The sequence below is a fragment of the Chiloscyllium plagiosum genome, chromosome 32 (assembly GCF_004010195.1).
Source record: "Chiloscyllium plagiosum isolate BGI_BamShark_2017 chromosome 32, ASM401019v2, whole genome shotgun sequence".
Taxonomy (NCBI): domain Eukaryota; kingdom Metazoa; phylum Chordata; class Chondrichthyes; order Orectolobiformes; family Hemiscylliidae; genus Chiloscyllium; species Chiloscyllium plagiosum.
This window is the reverse complement of record NC_057741.1, coordinates 17,699,785-17,717,061: the sequence shown is the minus strand read 5'-3', so window position 1 is coordinate 17,717,061 and position 17,277 is coordinate 17,699,785. Positions and strand designations below refer to the sequence as shown.

General features: G+C 41.7%; 1 protein-coding gene across 3 annotated transcripts in view; it reads left to right on the top strand.

Annotated features, from left to right (window-relative positions):
• LOC122539369 (alpha-1,3-mannosyl-glycoprotein 4-beta-N-acetylglucosaminyltransferase B-like) overlaps positions 1-17,277 on the top strand; it is a 247,271-nt gene that overhangs the window by 134,321 nt on the left and 95,673 nt on the right. For all 3 annotated transcript variants that reach the window (XM_043674129.1, XM_043674130.1, XM_043674128.1), the window contains exons 5-6: positions 12,676-12,722; positions 14,125-14,238. In XM_043674129.1, coding sequence (XP_043530064.1) covers positions 12,676-12,722; positions 14,125-14,238 — 161 coding nt within the window. The remainder of the gene's footprint in view (positions 1-12,675; positions 12,723-14,124; positions 14,239-17,277) is intronic.

Sequence of the window (17,277 nt, the reverse complement as noted above, 5' to 3'; positions counted from 1 at the left end):
AAGTAATATAAGGGAAGATTGTGAGAGTTTCTTTAGATATACAAAGGGCAAAAGAGAGGCAAAAGTGGACATTGGGCCACTGGAAAATATCGCTGAAGAGATAGTAGTGTGGAACAAGGAAATAGCTGAGGAACTGAATAATTATTTTGTGTCAGTCTTCATGGTAGAAGACATGAGTAATATTCCAAAAATTCAAAAGAGTGAGGAGATAAAGCTGAGTATCTCCTCAGCTAGAAAAACGGAATGGCCTGAAGGTGGTTAAATCACCTGGACCAGATGGACTATACCCCAAAGTTCGAAGGGAGATAGCTGAAGAGATAGTGGAGGCTTTAGTGGTGATCTTTCAGGAATTGCTGGAATCAGGGAGATTTTCAGAGGACTGGCAAATCACTAATGTGATACTGCTATTTAAAAGGGGAGTAAGGCAAAAGATGGAAAATTACAAACTGATCAGCCTAACCTTGGTCATGGGTAAGATCCTGGAATTCATTGTGAAGCATGAGATTTCTGAATTCATGGAAGTGTATGGTAAAACAGGGCAAAGTCAGCAGGTTTCATCAAGGGGAAGTCATGCCTGATAAATCTGCTCGAATTCTTTGAGGAAGTAACGAGTGGGTTAGATCAAGGAGAGCTAATGGATGTTATCTACCTGGATTTCAAGAAGGCCTTTAATAAGATGCCGCTGAGGTGGCTATTGAGTAAGGTAAGGGCTAGCATGGATAGAACTTGGCTGTCTGGCAGAAAGCAGAGAGTGGGGATAAAAGGGTCCTTCTCAGGATGACAGCCAGTGACAAGTGGTGTTCCGCAAGGCTCAGTGTCGGACCACAACTTTTCACTTTATACATTAATTATCTAGATGAAGGAACTGAAGGTATTCTGGCTAAGTTTGCAGATGGTACAAAGATAGATAGAAGGACAGGTAGCATTGAGGAGGCAGGGAGAGTACTGAAGAATATGGACAGGTTAGGAGAGTAGCAGATGGAGTACAACGTGGGAAAGTGTGAGGGCACTTTGGTAGGAAGAAAGAGGCATGGACTATTTTCTAAATGGGGAGAAAATTCAGAAATCTGAAGTAAAAAGAGACTGGAGCAGTCTAGTCCAGGATTCTCTCTAGGTAAACGAGCGATTGAGTTAGTAGTTAGAAGGCAAATGCAATTATGGCATTTATTTTGAAAGGACTTGAATATAAAAGCAGTGATGTATTTCTGAGGCTTTATAAGGCGCTGGTCAGAGCACATTTGGAGTATTTTGGGCAGTTTTGGGTCCCCTATCTCAGGAAGGATGTATTGGCCCTAGAGTGTGTTCAGAAGAGACATATGAGAATGGTCCCAGGACTGAAAAGCTTAACATTCGAGGAACATTTGAGGACTCTGGGTTTCTACTCAATAGAGTCTAGAAGGATGAGGGGGGCTCTATTTGAAACATACAGAATACTGAATGATCTGACAGTGTAGATGAGGAGAAACTTCTTCAGCCAGAGAGTGGTGAATCTATGGAATTCATTGCCACAGAAGACTGTGAAGGCCAGGTCAATGAGTATATTTAAGACCGAGATAGATAAATTCTTGAGTATTAAGGGGATCAAGGGTTACAGGGAGAAAGTGGGAGAATGGTGTTGAGAAACCTATCAGCCATGATTGAATGGCAGCGCAGACTTGATGGAAAATGGCCTAATTTCTGCTCCTTGTAATTTTTATTAATGACTTGGATGAGGAGATTGAAGGATGGGTTAGCAAGTTTGCAGACGACACAAAGGTTGGAGGAAGAAAGCATATGGTGTTTTGGCTTTCATTAACAGGGGGATTGAATTTAAGAGCCGTGAGATCTTGTTGCAGCTCTATAAAACTTTGGTTAGACTGCACTTGGAATACTGCGTCCAGTTCTGGTCGCCCTATTATACGAAAGATGTGGATGCTTTGGAGAGGGTTCAAAGGAGGCTTACCAGGATGCTGCCTGGACTGGAGGGCTTATCTTACGAAGAGACTTTGACTGAGCTCGGACTTTTTTAATTGGACAAAAGAAGGAAGAGAGGGGACCTAATTGAGGTGTACAAGATAATAAGAGGCATAGATAGAGTTGATAACCAGGGACTTTTTCCCATGGCAGAAATTGTTAACACGAGGGGTCATAGTTTTAAGCTGTTTGGCGGAAAGTATAGAGGGGATGTCAGAGGCGGGTTCTTTACGCAGAGAGTTGTGAGAGCATGGAATGCATTGCCAGCAGCAGTTTGTGGAAGTGAGGTCATTGGGGATATTTAAGAGACTGCTGGACACGCATATGGTCACAGAAATTTGAGGGTTCGTACATTAGGTTTACCTAACATGAGGATCAATGATCGGCACAACATCATGGGCTGAAGGGCCTGTTCTGTGCTGTACTGTTCTATGTTCTAAGTCCTATGTCTTGCGGTCTCATAAATCTGTCAAAATAAATGAACAGTACTTGAAATCTATTTTTAAAAAAACTATTGTCTTCAGAAGCTCATAAGTTTGTCAAATCAAACATGCATATGTTCCTCTGATGTTGTGTAATCAAACTGGCCTTTCCTGTGTCAATGAATATTGCTAGAGTTAGAAAGGAGGGTGGAAATCCTGGATCCAGGCCTTGAGTGCCATTCCCAACGTCCATTCAACACACTTTGTTCCATATCAGAACAGGAAAATCTAGCACCAGAAATTCCCTTCTCTGGTCACTGTCTCCATTTCCTCCAGAGGGCACAGCTTGCTGGTTCCCTGGCCAGGCAAGGAAACATAGCTTCCCTCCTGTGCACTCAGTCTCGGGTGCTGCATCTGTGAATGAGAGTCCTCTGTCTGTCCCAGTGCTCCATTCCCTTCTCTCCAGTTTTAAGACTAGGGACTGATTTTAAAACAGTTTAGTGTCAATATTGGAGAGTTTCACTGAGGGCTTTTCTCCATAAGCCTGAGTGAATCATCTCACCTATTCTTCACAGCTCATCTCACTTGTTACGCACTATGCCTCAATTGTGCTACAATTGCTCAACAATGGCAGACATACTCACTACTGCCAGGATCTCCTGGGATTCCTGGCACCATTTTTAGACTCTAGCCATGAAGCCGTTCAAGTACTACCAACCAAAAGCTGCCCTTCACTCTGCTCATAGTGGGAGGGAAAAGAAAAAGATATGTCTCTGAGTTGAATTGATTGAATTGAATTTATTGTCACGTGTACCGAGGCACAGTGAAAAGCTTTGTGTTGCAAGCAATACAGGCAGGTCACTTAGTTAAGTAGCATAGATAGTAAATAATAGGTAAATAGCAGCAAAAACAAAAACACAGGTACAGGCAAATGTTAAGAGTTTGTGAGTCCATTCGGTATTCTAACAACAGTTGGGTAGAAACTGTTGCAAAACCAGCTGGTCTGTGTGTTCAGGCTTCTGTACCTTCTCCCCGATGGTAGAGGCTGTAGAAAAACATTATCAAGGTGGGATGGAGCTTTAAGCCGGCTTTGAAGATTGGAGGAGCTTCAAACCTGTGAGTTTAGATAAAATAGAATTATTAGTAATTTTTAAAAGCATGCTATTAATTTAAAGAGTGTAGAATGATTGTAGGAAATAGGAAACCTAGATCTGCACGCAGAAGCTTGCAAGGAGTCGACCATATCACTGCCATCTTGCAGGCACATAGGTGGCATGGCTGACATTTTAATTGTAATTATGAGAACCAAATTACCCAGGCTACCTGTTTTTAGTACCATTTCGTCTTTCCTCATGTACTGGAGAAATAGTCTTTCCCTAAGACTCAGTGTAGCCTTACATTTTCATTTTGGTCAATGTAATAGCATTCCATACTTTAAATGGTTGAATATGTTCACTTTTATTCAGCAACAGCAAAAGTGAAGAAAGAAAAGAAAATCTGTTTGCTTCTGGGAACAGGCAGGGACTGTTTGCCTTTTGACAAATTTATGGTCAGTTTGTGATCATTGCACCCAGCTCACATCAACTGGAATAGCGAGTCAATGAGGTCCTGTCTGATTTGTTGTCATGATGCTGCAGCACTGCATCATCGAGAAGGTGATGTTCCTCCTGTTCAATGGCCTCATCTTCCTCCTCAGAAGACCGCTACCGCTTTCCCAGGTCTTCAACTTCCATTATACATCTCCTCTATGCCTCCTCCAAATGTGCAGAGCACAGCTTGTAAGGATCATGGAGAACATTCTGTCTGGAACCATCTCTCTAACTAATCCAAGCAGCAGAACCTCATCATCAGGAGGCCTATCATCTGCTTCCTGATGACCTGGATGGAAGAAATGGCTTCATGGTATCTATACCTGACCCTCAGTTGGCAGGTTGTGTAATGGAGTCATTATCTGGGGCTGAGGAGAAGCAGTGAGATCTATTACAAATTGTATTGATAACTGTCTTGAACTATTTGTGGATTGAAGATTGTGAGATCCCACACAGGCGTCAATGGATCTTTGGAAGCAGTCGTTGCATAAAAGTTCAGCATAGCTGTCAAATTAACTGTCATGGGGATGGTGTGGCCAGCCAATCTTTCCAATTAAAGATCATGCTTCTATAGTTGGCAGAGTTTGGCGAAAATGTCCCAGGACATCCTCACTTTGTATCGACACTGCACCTTGTTCATGTGAAGGAAATGATATTGAAGGCAATAGACACTGAGCCTCCTGTATCTCCTGCACATCCTGAGGGGGATTTTCAGCTGCAATTTCTTCATATGGAGACCGTTTGGCATCTTCTGGAGGTTGCTGCTGGTCCTGAGCTTGTTGATGCATCTCAACTTCTCTTTGTATTTGATATGTCATGGCTACGAATAACAACAAGTCCTGCTCGGGCCAGGTAACAGTTCCAATGAACAATTTGGGTGATATCAGAAAAAAAACAGGTCCATAGTAGTGTAAGCAGTCAGAATTTGCATGACACACAAATGGTGGTTTACCATAGTCCCCTATGCAGCGTGACATCGAGTGCTCTGACTAAGAGACCAATGGAATGGCTCTCCATGGACTTTTGAAGACTGCAGCACTAGCCATGCTATCCAAAAACAGACAGGGTTTGTAAGTGCTGAATGATTATCAATACCTTGTACCTCACCCCACTGCCCAAATCATGCAAGAAAAGGAGCATTGCATTTAAGAGCATGTTGATGAATATATGGAAACTCAATTCAGATGGATTCAACAGGGATAGCAGGAACAAAGGTAATGTGGAACCCATCTGTATTGAGCTTCCATGCATTCTCACCCACCTTTTCTTTTAGAAATTAATCTCCCAACATTACCCCTAAGCCCTGAACCCTCAGCTTATCTATGTCAAACATTGTGCCATTCTGTCACCTGATGAAGCTAGAGTGGTTGTGACTGTTAATGACCCCTTCCCCAAAGTGACTCATGTCCTCCCATGACCTGTAATCTCCCCCACATCACAATCCCCACAATTGACTTTGCCAAATCCCATGATAATCTCCTCGACTTTCACTGAGCTGACCCCCACGTCGAACCATGGACAAACCCCCTGACAGACTTGGATGGATAGCCCTAACTGATGACTGACCAGACCCCTCCCTGACGTACTACGAATCCTAGGGCTGGTTGCACTGGATCTGCACGACTGCCTGTAGTCCACTGCCTGCACTGAAGTTGTTCAGATTTTCTGCCCTTGACTGTTTCAAGCAGTCAACTCACCGTGTCCAAGCGCTGAACCGATATCGGAGGCTGGTTTGTTTAGATGGAAACCATTGCCATTAGACATTGAGTAAAGATCCTATGATTGAAACCCATGCAGTGTGCTTGCTCCATGTGCTGAGGCTGGCACATGGTGCAAATGAAAAATTGATGTTGGACAGTGCCATATGTAAACATGTCCACTCCCTTGACTAATGACCTGCTGACAGCATGCCAAACTGCCATGTTTTATGTCTACACTAACTGGCAAGGCAAGACAGAAGTACTGTAAGCCTTTCAGTTCTGAATGAGGAGGCAAAGTGCATGGCAAGGCAGAGATACTGTAAACATCCAAGTGGGTGAGTACGAAGACACCAAGCGAGGAGCCTTGAGATGCACCTTGGATCAATCCATGGTCTCAGTGCTTGTCCCTGTATGCTAAGTATCCTGTCAACAGCATTAGAATGAAAGGTGTCATCGTTCTCCAGCATTGAAGTGGAGAACTGTATTATAAGTACGGTCAGAAATGTACCATGAGCATCCAAAGAGGCTGGTATGTGTTTGATGCCAATTGCCATGGACAGTGGAGGTGACTGGGTATTGTAGCAGGTGGTTGCTGCCCAAGGAGCATACCCTGAGATGTTGGTACCTGCTGTCCAAATTAGAGGTCTGGAGAGGGCTGTGGCAAGCTGAGTTCACAAGCTCGAACTCTGGCTTTTGTATTGGCAATTGACATCATCTGGTGTGAGAGAACAGAAAACCACATATTAATGAGGTAGTATGTAAACAGGCTTCTCACCATTCATCTGTGTTCAAAACCTGCCGAATCAGAATATTTTTCTCTTGGCGTTCAAAATCAAATTTTTCCAAATTGATTCCTTGTTGCACCCATTGTTCTGAGCTGGGAAGATTCTGTTCTCACATTCTACAGCAGCCTTGTATCATTAATTCCCCAGTAGTAAGAAGAAAGGATTGGATGCTGAAACACTTGCTCCCCAAATGTATTGAAAGGTCCCTTATTAAATGTAGCAGCCAGCTGGTAATGCAGAGTATGCTTGGCTGCATACAGGAATCATTCAAATGATGACAAAATGCAAAGTTTGCATTTATCAATTATAATGGGCGTGAAAACAAGTGCAAATAAATATTTTGTCCTTTCCACCTTGGTTTTGTATCCCATAAAGCTGAACAATTTCAAACCTGCTTCACTCAACCTCGAATGGTTACTTCTTGCTCAACCCCATTGACCTAACTACTCCACTCTCCAACCCCTTTAAGTTTACCAAGCGGACTATTGTGATTTTTAATTTCTTTCCTTTGTTTTCAGATTATTCTGTTGGCCTCATTCATTCCCTATGTCTCTACAAACCCCACCCCAGCCCTATATCTCTCTGAGATGTATGCAGTGCTTTAGTTCTGGCGAGTTGCACATCCCTGATTTCAGTTGTTCTAAAATTGTCAGCCCAGCCTTTAGCTGGATAGGTCCTAGGATTCTTTGCTTAAGACCCAATGCTTCTCTACCTTTAAAACACTTGTTAAAACCGACCTCTTTGGTTAAGTGTTTGGCAATGTCCTGAATGTCTCCCCATGTGGCTCAGTGTCAATGTTTCAACTTTAAAGACGCTTGCTAATTTTGAGTTGTTGTTGTGTTACTCAATTTTTAAAAAATCAAACATTTAAACAGTATTTATCTGAATGATTTAAAGCAGCTAATTATAAAACATACACTCTTGGTGAGTAGCATCATGATCCCATGAAAATAATCCATCATGAGCTCTGACGCTGTTGTGATGATAGGAGTGAAATCTGTGTAAGGTTCCTATGGAATCATTTATAGAAATGACAGACCTGTTTCTAGGATTTGCATTGTTCACAGTACAGCATTAAATTGGGACTCCTTATGTTCTGCTGCATTCATTCTCAAATTAACATTCTAAGGAGTACAAAAGGCAGAATGTTTGACTGAACTTTTATAAATGACTGGTTATGGGCTTGAACTGGAGTCTTTTGTCCAACCCTGAGCATAGTGGTTTAGAAAAGGTGTCAAAGCTTTGCAGCAAATGCAAAGGCGATTCACTAGAATGCTACTGGAGATGTAGGCAATAAATGTCAATTATGTGAAGAGATTAGAGAATCTGGAGTGGTTATTAGAGCAGAGAAGGTGAAAGAAAGATTTAATAGATGAGCTGAACATTGAGTGATTTCAGATAATGTCAGGATGGAGAAACTATTCTCTGGGGTTGATCTGTAACCAGTGGTCATAAATTTAATGTAATTGGCAAAAAAAAGTAGGCAAGATATGGAGAAGTACTTTTACATAGCAGATTGTTATGATCTGAAATGCAATGTCTGAAGGGGTGGTAAAAGCAGATTCGATCATAACTTGCAAAAAGTATAAATACTTAAGGAAGAAAGAAACATCACAAAGCTATTGGAAAGAGCAGGAATGTGGGACTAATTGGACTAATTTCAAAGAACTAGCAGAAGAATGACTGAATCGAATTCCTTCTGTGCTATACCTTTCCATGATTGTAAATAATAAAGTTGAAAAATAAACTACTTTTATGCATTAAGAATGGTTTCTAAGCTGCTTGGCTATTTCTACGGCTCAGTGTTCTGCAATAATTTGCCAGCAGCAAAACTCCACTTCTGTTTTCTTCACAGCTTGAAAGTTAACCCAGAGAGGTGAATAGGATGAAAGCATATTATAAAACATACCTGATTTTCATTCTCTGAAGTAAACAAGATGAAAATTGGATAGGACAAATGATTCACTTGCACAGATCGCCACTCAAGGAGTGAAGACAATTTCCGACTCCCTCAGTTAATGCACTGAGTTATATTTATGTAGCACCTTTAACTTAATGAAATGTCGAAAAATGCTTCCCAGGGTAGAATCTTGTTGAAACATTGACGGTGTCAATACTTGAGGCTGGAGTGCTGATGACAATCACGTGTTGCCTTTAGACAGAGAAATAAACAGACAGAAACGCACACACCCGCATCACAAGAAATCATTAGAACCATGTATTGTCCGTCAGGGAATGGCAAACACAGCACTCAGATGTCTCGGTGCTTCCTATTGAACTTAGTCACAGGTCATAGATGAATAATTCTGGGGTTCTATGTGTTGATTGTCAAGGAGGGTGCAAGGGGGCTGTATGCAGGCAGGAGGGAGATTGCTGCCAAAGGCGTGAGATGAGTCAAAGCTGGGGCTGGGGCAAGGGAAAAGTAGAAGCTCATGTAGAGATGGAGATCAGGACAGTGACAGGGAGAAACTCTAGCTGTATATGGTGTGGGTAAATCATCATCGGAGAGCATGGCAGGCTAAGGAAAGGGGGCCACTAGCTTGGGGGCAAGGGGAATAGCTGGAGGCTGGGTGTCCACATGATGGGATGGATGGGAATGCACTGTCGGGATAATGTGGAGATTAAGGGGATATGGAGGCTTCAGGTAGCAAGAGGAGTATACCAGGTGACTAGGCACAGGTTGGTGCTGACAGTGTCCACTGTGAATTGGATTTGATGCCCCATCACTAGCCATTCTCTAGGTGCAAAATTGAACTGGAAAATGGCTGTGACAATGCCCAGGATGGTGGTGTTACTGTCAGTTGATCTGCTGAATATTAGGATGCATACCATTTCATTTGCAACCACTTTTTCGTCCATTTGCAGTGCATGTGGAATGAATGTGCCAAGGATTTAAATACAGATTAAAGATGATTTGCACATTGCCGTTAGTATTTGCAAACCTAACATCGTAATTTCAATGATGCAGAAGTTAGCAACAATAACATAAAATCAGACAAATGCTGGGTAAAAGCATCCCATCAGTTGGGAAACTTTTAAGGGTGCTGTAAAAATAACGTCACTAGACCACAGAACTGCTATCTCATTAGAGGGAGATGATGATGGTGGTTTAACCTAAAGATCACCATGCCTCAGGGAAGGGGTGAAGTTGAGAAGGAGAGTCCTTCATGGTAAACTCATCTGATGCGGGAATTGACCCCACGCTGTTAGTATCATTCTGCAACACATACAGGTGATTGGTTAACCTATACCCTAAAGTGGGTGCACTAGGAGGAAAGGAATATCGCCTCATCATATTGCATTTAAGGATGCTACTAGACCCTACTGAATGCAATAAAAAGTTGAATGATGTCGGTCTGTGTAGAGCAGGTTGGAGTGCAGTGGGCACTTCCATACTGATGTACAGTATTGTGTTGGCACGCCATACTCACCAAGCTCGTGGCACATGCTGCCACCAGCATCATGATAAAACATGAGGCTCTGCTGTTTGGATTGCCCTGGGGAAGCCCTTTGATGTAGGTCAGAGTGGTGCTAGAAAAGCACAGCAGGTCAGGCAGCATCCGAGGAGCAGAAAAATCGACGTTTCGGGCAAAAGCCCTTGATGAAGGGCTTTTGCCCGAAACGTTGATTTTCCTGCTCCTCAGATGCTGCCTGACCTGCTGTCCTTTTCCAGCACAACTCTAATCTAAACTTTGGTTTCCAGCATCTGCAGTCCTCACTTTTGCCTAAGCCCTTTGATGTAGTCCAGACAGAGTGTGCTACATCATCCTGGTGCTCTGTGCTCTGAACATTTGTAGCAAGCAACCAGTTGATGCTATAGAACCTGAGAAGCTGGGAGAAATAGAGCAGTTTTCCAAGCAGGAGAATGAGGCCATTTTGGAGGGGGAAGCTGTCCTTGTGCATGACATAACTCAGCTGTGTGCATGCTACAAGCCAGAGAGAAGCTGGCTGACCTGATTCCAGTAGATGAGAGCTGGGTGCAGCATGAACCCTAGAATAATTGCGGGACAAACGACAACTTCTATTCATTTGGTTTGCATTCATAAATTTTGCTGGCTGTAAATAAAAGCTCGTCTTTGGAATTGTCTGGTTCTTGCCATTGAGTGATGTTCCCCTTCTGAAGACTCACAACTTGTCACTGTCCAGCTTGCCACTTACTGGATATTACCGAAAGACTGGCATCCCTTGCATCTATGCCATCTTTAAAAGGTTTAGCCGTCAAAAAGCTGACAGTCCATCACACATCACAATCCTGTTCTCTTGTCCCAGCCACTGTTTAACTCCCAGTCAACTTATTTTACCTGTCCTTAGCTACATCTCAACTAACCACCCTCTCTTCTAAGTCACCACTACTCGGTCCCCAGTGCCCACTGAAGAAGGATTGTAATGTGTGATGGACTGTCAGCTTTTTGACTGCTAAGTCATTATGTTACTATTGAGAGCAATGCCTGATTGTCAATGCTTGTCTGGGTGTACAGTGACTTTTTAAAGATGGCATAGATGCAAGGGATGCCAGACTTTTGGCAATATCCAGTAAGTGGCAAGTTGTTTTGGGAATGGCACATAGTAAGGTGGGCTGGAATCAGATAAGATGGACATCAAAGGGACAGCACATGTATTTAAAGACTTTGGTAAATTATGGCAAAAAAATCTCACTATACTTTGCAGTGAAAAACCCTCAGGAACACTTGACACAATTGGCACTTAGCCAAAAAATGTAAAATTTAACATATAGATTTAAGAATTATTTTTAAAAGTATTTTAGCGAGATGATGGAGTGTATCAGCAGGGGAATCCATGGCTTAGGCAACTGCAGGTATGGCCAAAGTTGGAGCACTTAAAATTGGGGGATACTGGAGTGGCCAGAAATAGTTGCCTAAGTTATCTTAGAGGCTGGTGGAGATTACAGAAATGGGCAAGGACTGGGCCATGGACAGCTTGCTTGACTGGAAGCCAATATTGGTCAAAGAACACAGGGAGGTGGATAAATCTGACTTAGTGTGAGGCAGACAAAGAGGTTTGAATGACCTCAATGACCAGAGTGTAAAATGTGAGGGAACAATCAAGCATGTATTGGAATAGTCAAATCAGGTGATGGTAAATCATTAATGAGGGTTTCTGCAGCCTATGAGCTGAAATAGGGGTGAAGTTGGGCAATATTACATAGATGGAAATAGCCAATCTTAATGATGGTATGAATGTACAAAGTTGGACGTTGATTGCATAGTTTTATCTTGCCTGTGCATCTGTGTTCCTGATAATATCTCTGCAGCTCTATCCCTTATCAACACAAATCAGGATTGGTGCAATCAGAATTTTTAGGCTGTAGGATATTTGTTGTTTTGTGTACCAATTAAAATCACTTTAGTACAGCACTGCACTTTGATCTTTAATGCGTGTTTAGCTGGAACATTTGTCAAACTGATATAATTCTATTGTCATGTTTACTTATTCAGCGGCACCGTGGGCGGCACGGTGGTACAGTGGTTAGCACTGCTGCCTCACAGTGCCAGAGACCCGGGTTCAATTCCCGCCTCAGGTGACTGACTGTGTGGAGTTTGCACGTTCTCCCCGTGTCTGCGTGGGTTTCCTCCGGGTGCTCCGGTTTCCTCCCACAGTCCAAAGATGTGCAGGTCAGATGAATTGGCCATGCTAAATTGCCCGTAGTGTTAGGTAAGGGGTAAATGTAGGGGTATGGGTGGGTTGCGCTTCAGCGGGGTGGTGTGGACTTGTTGGGCCGAAGGGCCTGTTTCCACACTGTAAGTAATCTAATCAAATCTAAAGATAAAGATTAAGCATGGCCAAAGTTCAAGCACTTAAATTTCAGATCTAGGATCTAATCTAGTTTAGACTGATGGGATAAAAATCTCTTTACTATAAAGATTTTAAATGAGCACAACCTGGTCATAATTGCCCCAAAGGATGATATTTTTTGGAGACAGGGATAAAGTTAAATTGTTAAGACAGAGAGTAGAAAGACCTTAATTCTGCAAGACTAGTTCCATAGACTAGTGAAGTGCTACACTTGCACAGAAATTGGGCTATTGATCTTTCCTGTTACCTTAGGGATTAAATCTTGCATCTCTCTCTTACACAGAACCAATTAATATTAATACCACACAATTAAAAAATAACTGTACTCCAGTAGTCATATAGTATTAAAGTGAACAAATAGGTCATGAAATATTGATGGGTTAAATTATATTCTTCTGTTTTTGGTCCACAGGTGGAAGAAGATTATGTAAATAAGCTGGTAGAAAATTTACAAAATACGTAAGTTTGAAGTCAACTAGTTGATAATGAATAAAAATTGGAGCAACAGCTCATGGTGCTAAGTTGCAAATTGATTGCCATTCTTACTGAGCTGCAATCAGATCATGACACAATAAAGAGCTGTAGAGCAGAGGACAGGAGGAGAGGCCTATCCCTAGAGCCCATGCTGATAGCAAGTTTCTAATGGTGGTGGCAGAGGCCCTGTAAGCAGCTGAGTTAGGATGAGGAAGCCACTTATCACAGTTTACACAATGAGCTTAGGAGGTTAAGACAAACTAACACAAAGTGGAAAACCAATTTAAACATGGACCATATCTGTGTTGGTGGTAGGGGCCCTCCCACAGATCATGGATATCTGAAAATCATGGACAGTGTGCCAGCAATGCCTGAGGATAAGACAGTTTACACGACTGGATTAATTTCAGATTTTCCACTCACAGCTTGGCGTTTTGTCTGGAGCACATATTGGTAATTGGCTCATATTAAATTCCTTTTCCTGCTATGTCAACAGAAGAGTTGACTCCAGACTGAAAATGCAAGAGGTTACAGGTCTTTGGCATTTTTGGGATGGGGTGAAGGATTAAAACTGTTTTGCCCATCTTTGCTTTGAAATGAAACCCAAGCAAAATTAGCAAATTCAAGTGCAAGAGGTTATGCCTGGACTAGCATCAGGCAGACAGAAAATTACAATTTCGACTTTTAGCTTGTTGATTAGCATAAACCACCTTAGACCTTTTAGGTTATTCGAAATTCAATTCCCAAGTCAATGTTACATGAATTCTGCCACTATCTTATAATAATAAATGCAATTCTTTAAGGAGTTTCCAACCATAAGAATATTGAACAGTATGTCACATTTTGTGTGACATAATGTTAACATTGCATTAAGGGATACTAGGAATTAAAGCTTTTAAAGGTCTTTTGTGAGAAATTTATTTTTCATTATGTTAGTAAGAGTGTTAAGGAGGCCTTATGGCAAATCCTGTCTCTGGGTCAGAAGCTCTGGTCTTGACCTTCATTATGTGGCCAAATAGATCAGCCTATATATTCTTCCAATATGCCTGAGGACAGACAGTAAGAATGGGAATTTCCTGGGTAGCAATAGATAATGGCAACCCACTGAAATACTTTGTCAAACATAATCATGAACTCGGTGTAAGTCCATGGTTGTAAATACCCTCAGAGTGTGTACTGAACAGAAAGAGGAATAATGTTAACCTAAATGGTTGTAATAAATCAGCTGGTAAATTTGCATTGATCTCTAATATTGCATCATGTAATTTCAACAGCCAAGAGTGTGAAACCAAGTTACTTTTGCAAGTTGCGAGAAAATCAATAGTGTTCTCTTCATAGGTTTGTCCTATAAATTGATAATTCTGCATTATTGACATGCTACTCTTAGGTACTCCAATGAAATACAGTCAGGGCTTCTTGAGATCATCTCTCCTTCTGCTGATTTTTATCCTGACCTCTCAAATCTGAAGGAAACGTTTGGAGATACCCAACAGAGAGTAAGGTAACTATTTGTGAATTTTAAAGTTGCCTACTAATATATATTCTTGAAAAAAAGCCATTCGACAGATGTTGCAACACAACTGAATCAAGTTCTGGGAGGGATCTCTTTATATCAAAAGCCTCCATTACATTTTCCACTTTGACCATCATCACATCTTCATACAGGGTGTATTGCAGATGGCAATGTTTTTGTCCATGTAAAACTTGTAAATGTTTGACGTCTAAGGCCATGATATTTGACTCTTTAGTGTCTGTTACTTTGTTGATATGAATGCAATTTTGCCTCCAAAACTTACATTCACATAACACACTTGCATTTTGTTGAGAACGTTGTCAGATTGTTTGTGAGTAAAGGTAAACAATGTGGATGCTGGAAATTTGAAACAAACACAGAGAATATTCAGCAGGTTTGGCAGTGTCTATGGAGGAGAAACATTTTGAGACTGGTATGACTGTTCTTCAGGAAGAGAACCTGGCAGTCAGTACATCCAGTGAGATGAGGCAGACTGATTTAATACACTTGAATGTGATTGGCATGTCCATAACTGACTTAATATTCCCTGGAAAGTTTTCTAGAAAAATGTTGTTACTCAGACTCCTTGCCCTCAGTTCCAAGCTAATGGAATGAAGTATCGAGTTAGAGCTCGCAATAGGCAGTACATCACCAGAATTTTCATGGTCATGCACTGGAATTTTTTGATGTGGCCTTGCACCGAGTTCTCCCATAATAATCAGGTGTCCTTCCACTGACCCTGCAAGATCCAGCAGCCTCACCATTGGATAATCATCCAACATAATCCAGTGGATCAAGCCAAGCAAATTTTAGACCAATACAATGACCAATATAAGAAATGCAGATGCTAGAGATCTGAAACAAACAAAAACAGAGATTTCTGGAGAAGCTCAAGAAGTCTGGCAGCATCTGTGGAGAGAAATCAGAGTTAACCTTTTAAATCTTATGACATTTCTTCAGAAGGGGTCTTCTGAAGGAAGTTTGCTGGACTTGCAGCATTAATGCTGCTTTTTCTTCACAGATGCTGCCAGACCTATTGAACTTCTCCAGCAATTATCAATGCTCGTGTGAGCTGAATTTTTAGTTCTCTTTCCTTTTATTTCTTTATCATCTATTAATCCCTTTCTTGAAATAATGTTATTCCACTTAATGTATAGAGAAACTGAGAAGTAAATGGAATGAGATTTTGACTACCAAAGTATTGAAATTTGATTAGTTCTGAAGCAAAAAGTTCAGGTACAAAGATCATTGTCGATCTCAAGGTCATTTAATGAATTGAGTAATAGCAGGAAGCACTGGCAAAAGCACTTATCGTCTATGTGGAGTTTGCACATTCTCCCTGCGTCTGTGTGGGTTTCCTCCAGGTGCTCCGGTTTCCTCCCACAGTCCAAAGATTAGGTGAATTGGCCATGCTAAATTGCTCATAGTGTTCAGGGATCTATAGGTTAGGTGCATTAGTCAGGGATAAATATAGGATAATAGGGTAGGGGAATGGGTCTGGGTGGGTTACTCTTTGGAGGGTCAGTCTAGAATTGTTGGGCCGAAAGTCCTGTTCCAACACTGTAGGGATTCAACTTTTTTTAAAAACCATCCCGTTAAACAGGTAGTGAGTTACAATCAGCATAACTGCCTGAGTCCTATGGTTTCATAAAACCATATTTAACATTGGTCATAGGTCACGCTGTCTCTGGATATGACCCTTGGTGTAACATTTCACCAGTGCAGTGACCAGAACATCTTGCATATTACCAGTAACACATTTGTTGATACGCTCAGATTCCTTCACTTTGGATCAAATTAGTCTGGGTTGATTAGGAAATCAATGTCCAACTTGAAGTAGCACAGTCCATGATGCTAGCTCTTTAATACCTGCACCTCATGAAAGAGGAAAACAAACATATCAACTGAGGTGGCTTTATTTATCAATCGGATTTGTAAAGGGAGCTGTATAATCAATCTTCAGCCTGAGAGATTATGGATAGCAGAATTACATTGGCTTTGGACTGCACCTTATTACCTACAGGAAATCAAGCCGAGCACTGTTACTGTGGGTTATCAGAACAAAGAGAAACGCTACAATAGTCAAAGAGATGCTGTAAACTCTTGCTCTGTTGGAACATATGGTCAGATGAGGCAATCTGAATTAGACTGAACTCATGACTTATTCTTTGCAAATGTGCAGTTGTAGAATTCAAGGCATATATCCCTGATCAGCTGAAGAAATTAGCATGAAAAATACTCCACAATTCAGTTTGTATTCTGAATATAGACACAACATAGCACATGATGGCATCATAGTAATGTTACTGTGCTAGTAATAGAGGGTCTTACTAATGCTCTGGTAACATGGGGCAAACTTTTATGATTCTCCACTGGTATATTCCCTTGGTGGCGTTCCTGCTAGCCTGGCAGATGTACCTGAACTATGTGCAATTTATACTGTTGGACAAGACATATGCTGACCCCCATAACTCACCTTGATGAGGGCCCTTATGTGGCCAAAGGGCCAAGCAAGTGGCCTCAACTTTGAGATGAGTGGAACAAGTTTAAGAACGGGGAGAAAGTTTATAGCATTTTCAGCTCCCTTACACACAATCATTAAACTAACTCACAGGGAAAATAAACAATGAGTTAGGTTGATTTAATTTGAAGACTTCAGCTGATATATATTCATAATTTGGATTGCTTAGCAAACAATTACGCTCTAGGGATTCAGCAACACAACTTCATTTAATTTAGGTAAAAACAAGGACTGCAGATGCCGGAAACCAGAGTCTAGATTAGTGTGGTGCTGGAAAAGCACAGCAGGACAGGCAGCATCCGAGGAGCAGGAAAATCAACGGGGAGAAAGTAGCATAAAGGACAATAGGTGAATGGGGATGGGGATGGAGGTGATAGGTCAGAGAAGAGGGTGGGGAACGGTACGAAAGAGTACAATGGGTGAATGGGGGTGGGGATGAAGGTGATAGGGGAGGAGGCCCAGGACCTGCATGTCCTCGGCTGAGTGGGAGGGGGAGTTGAAATGTT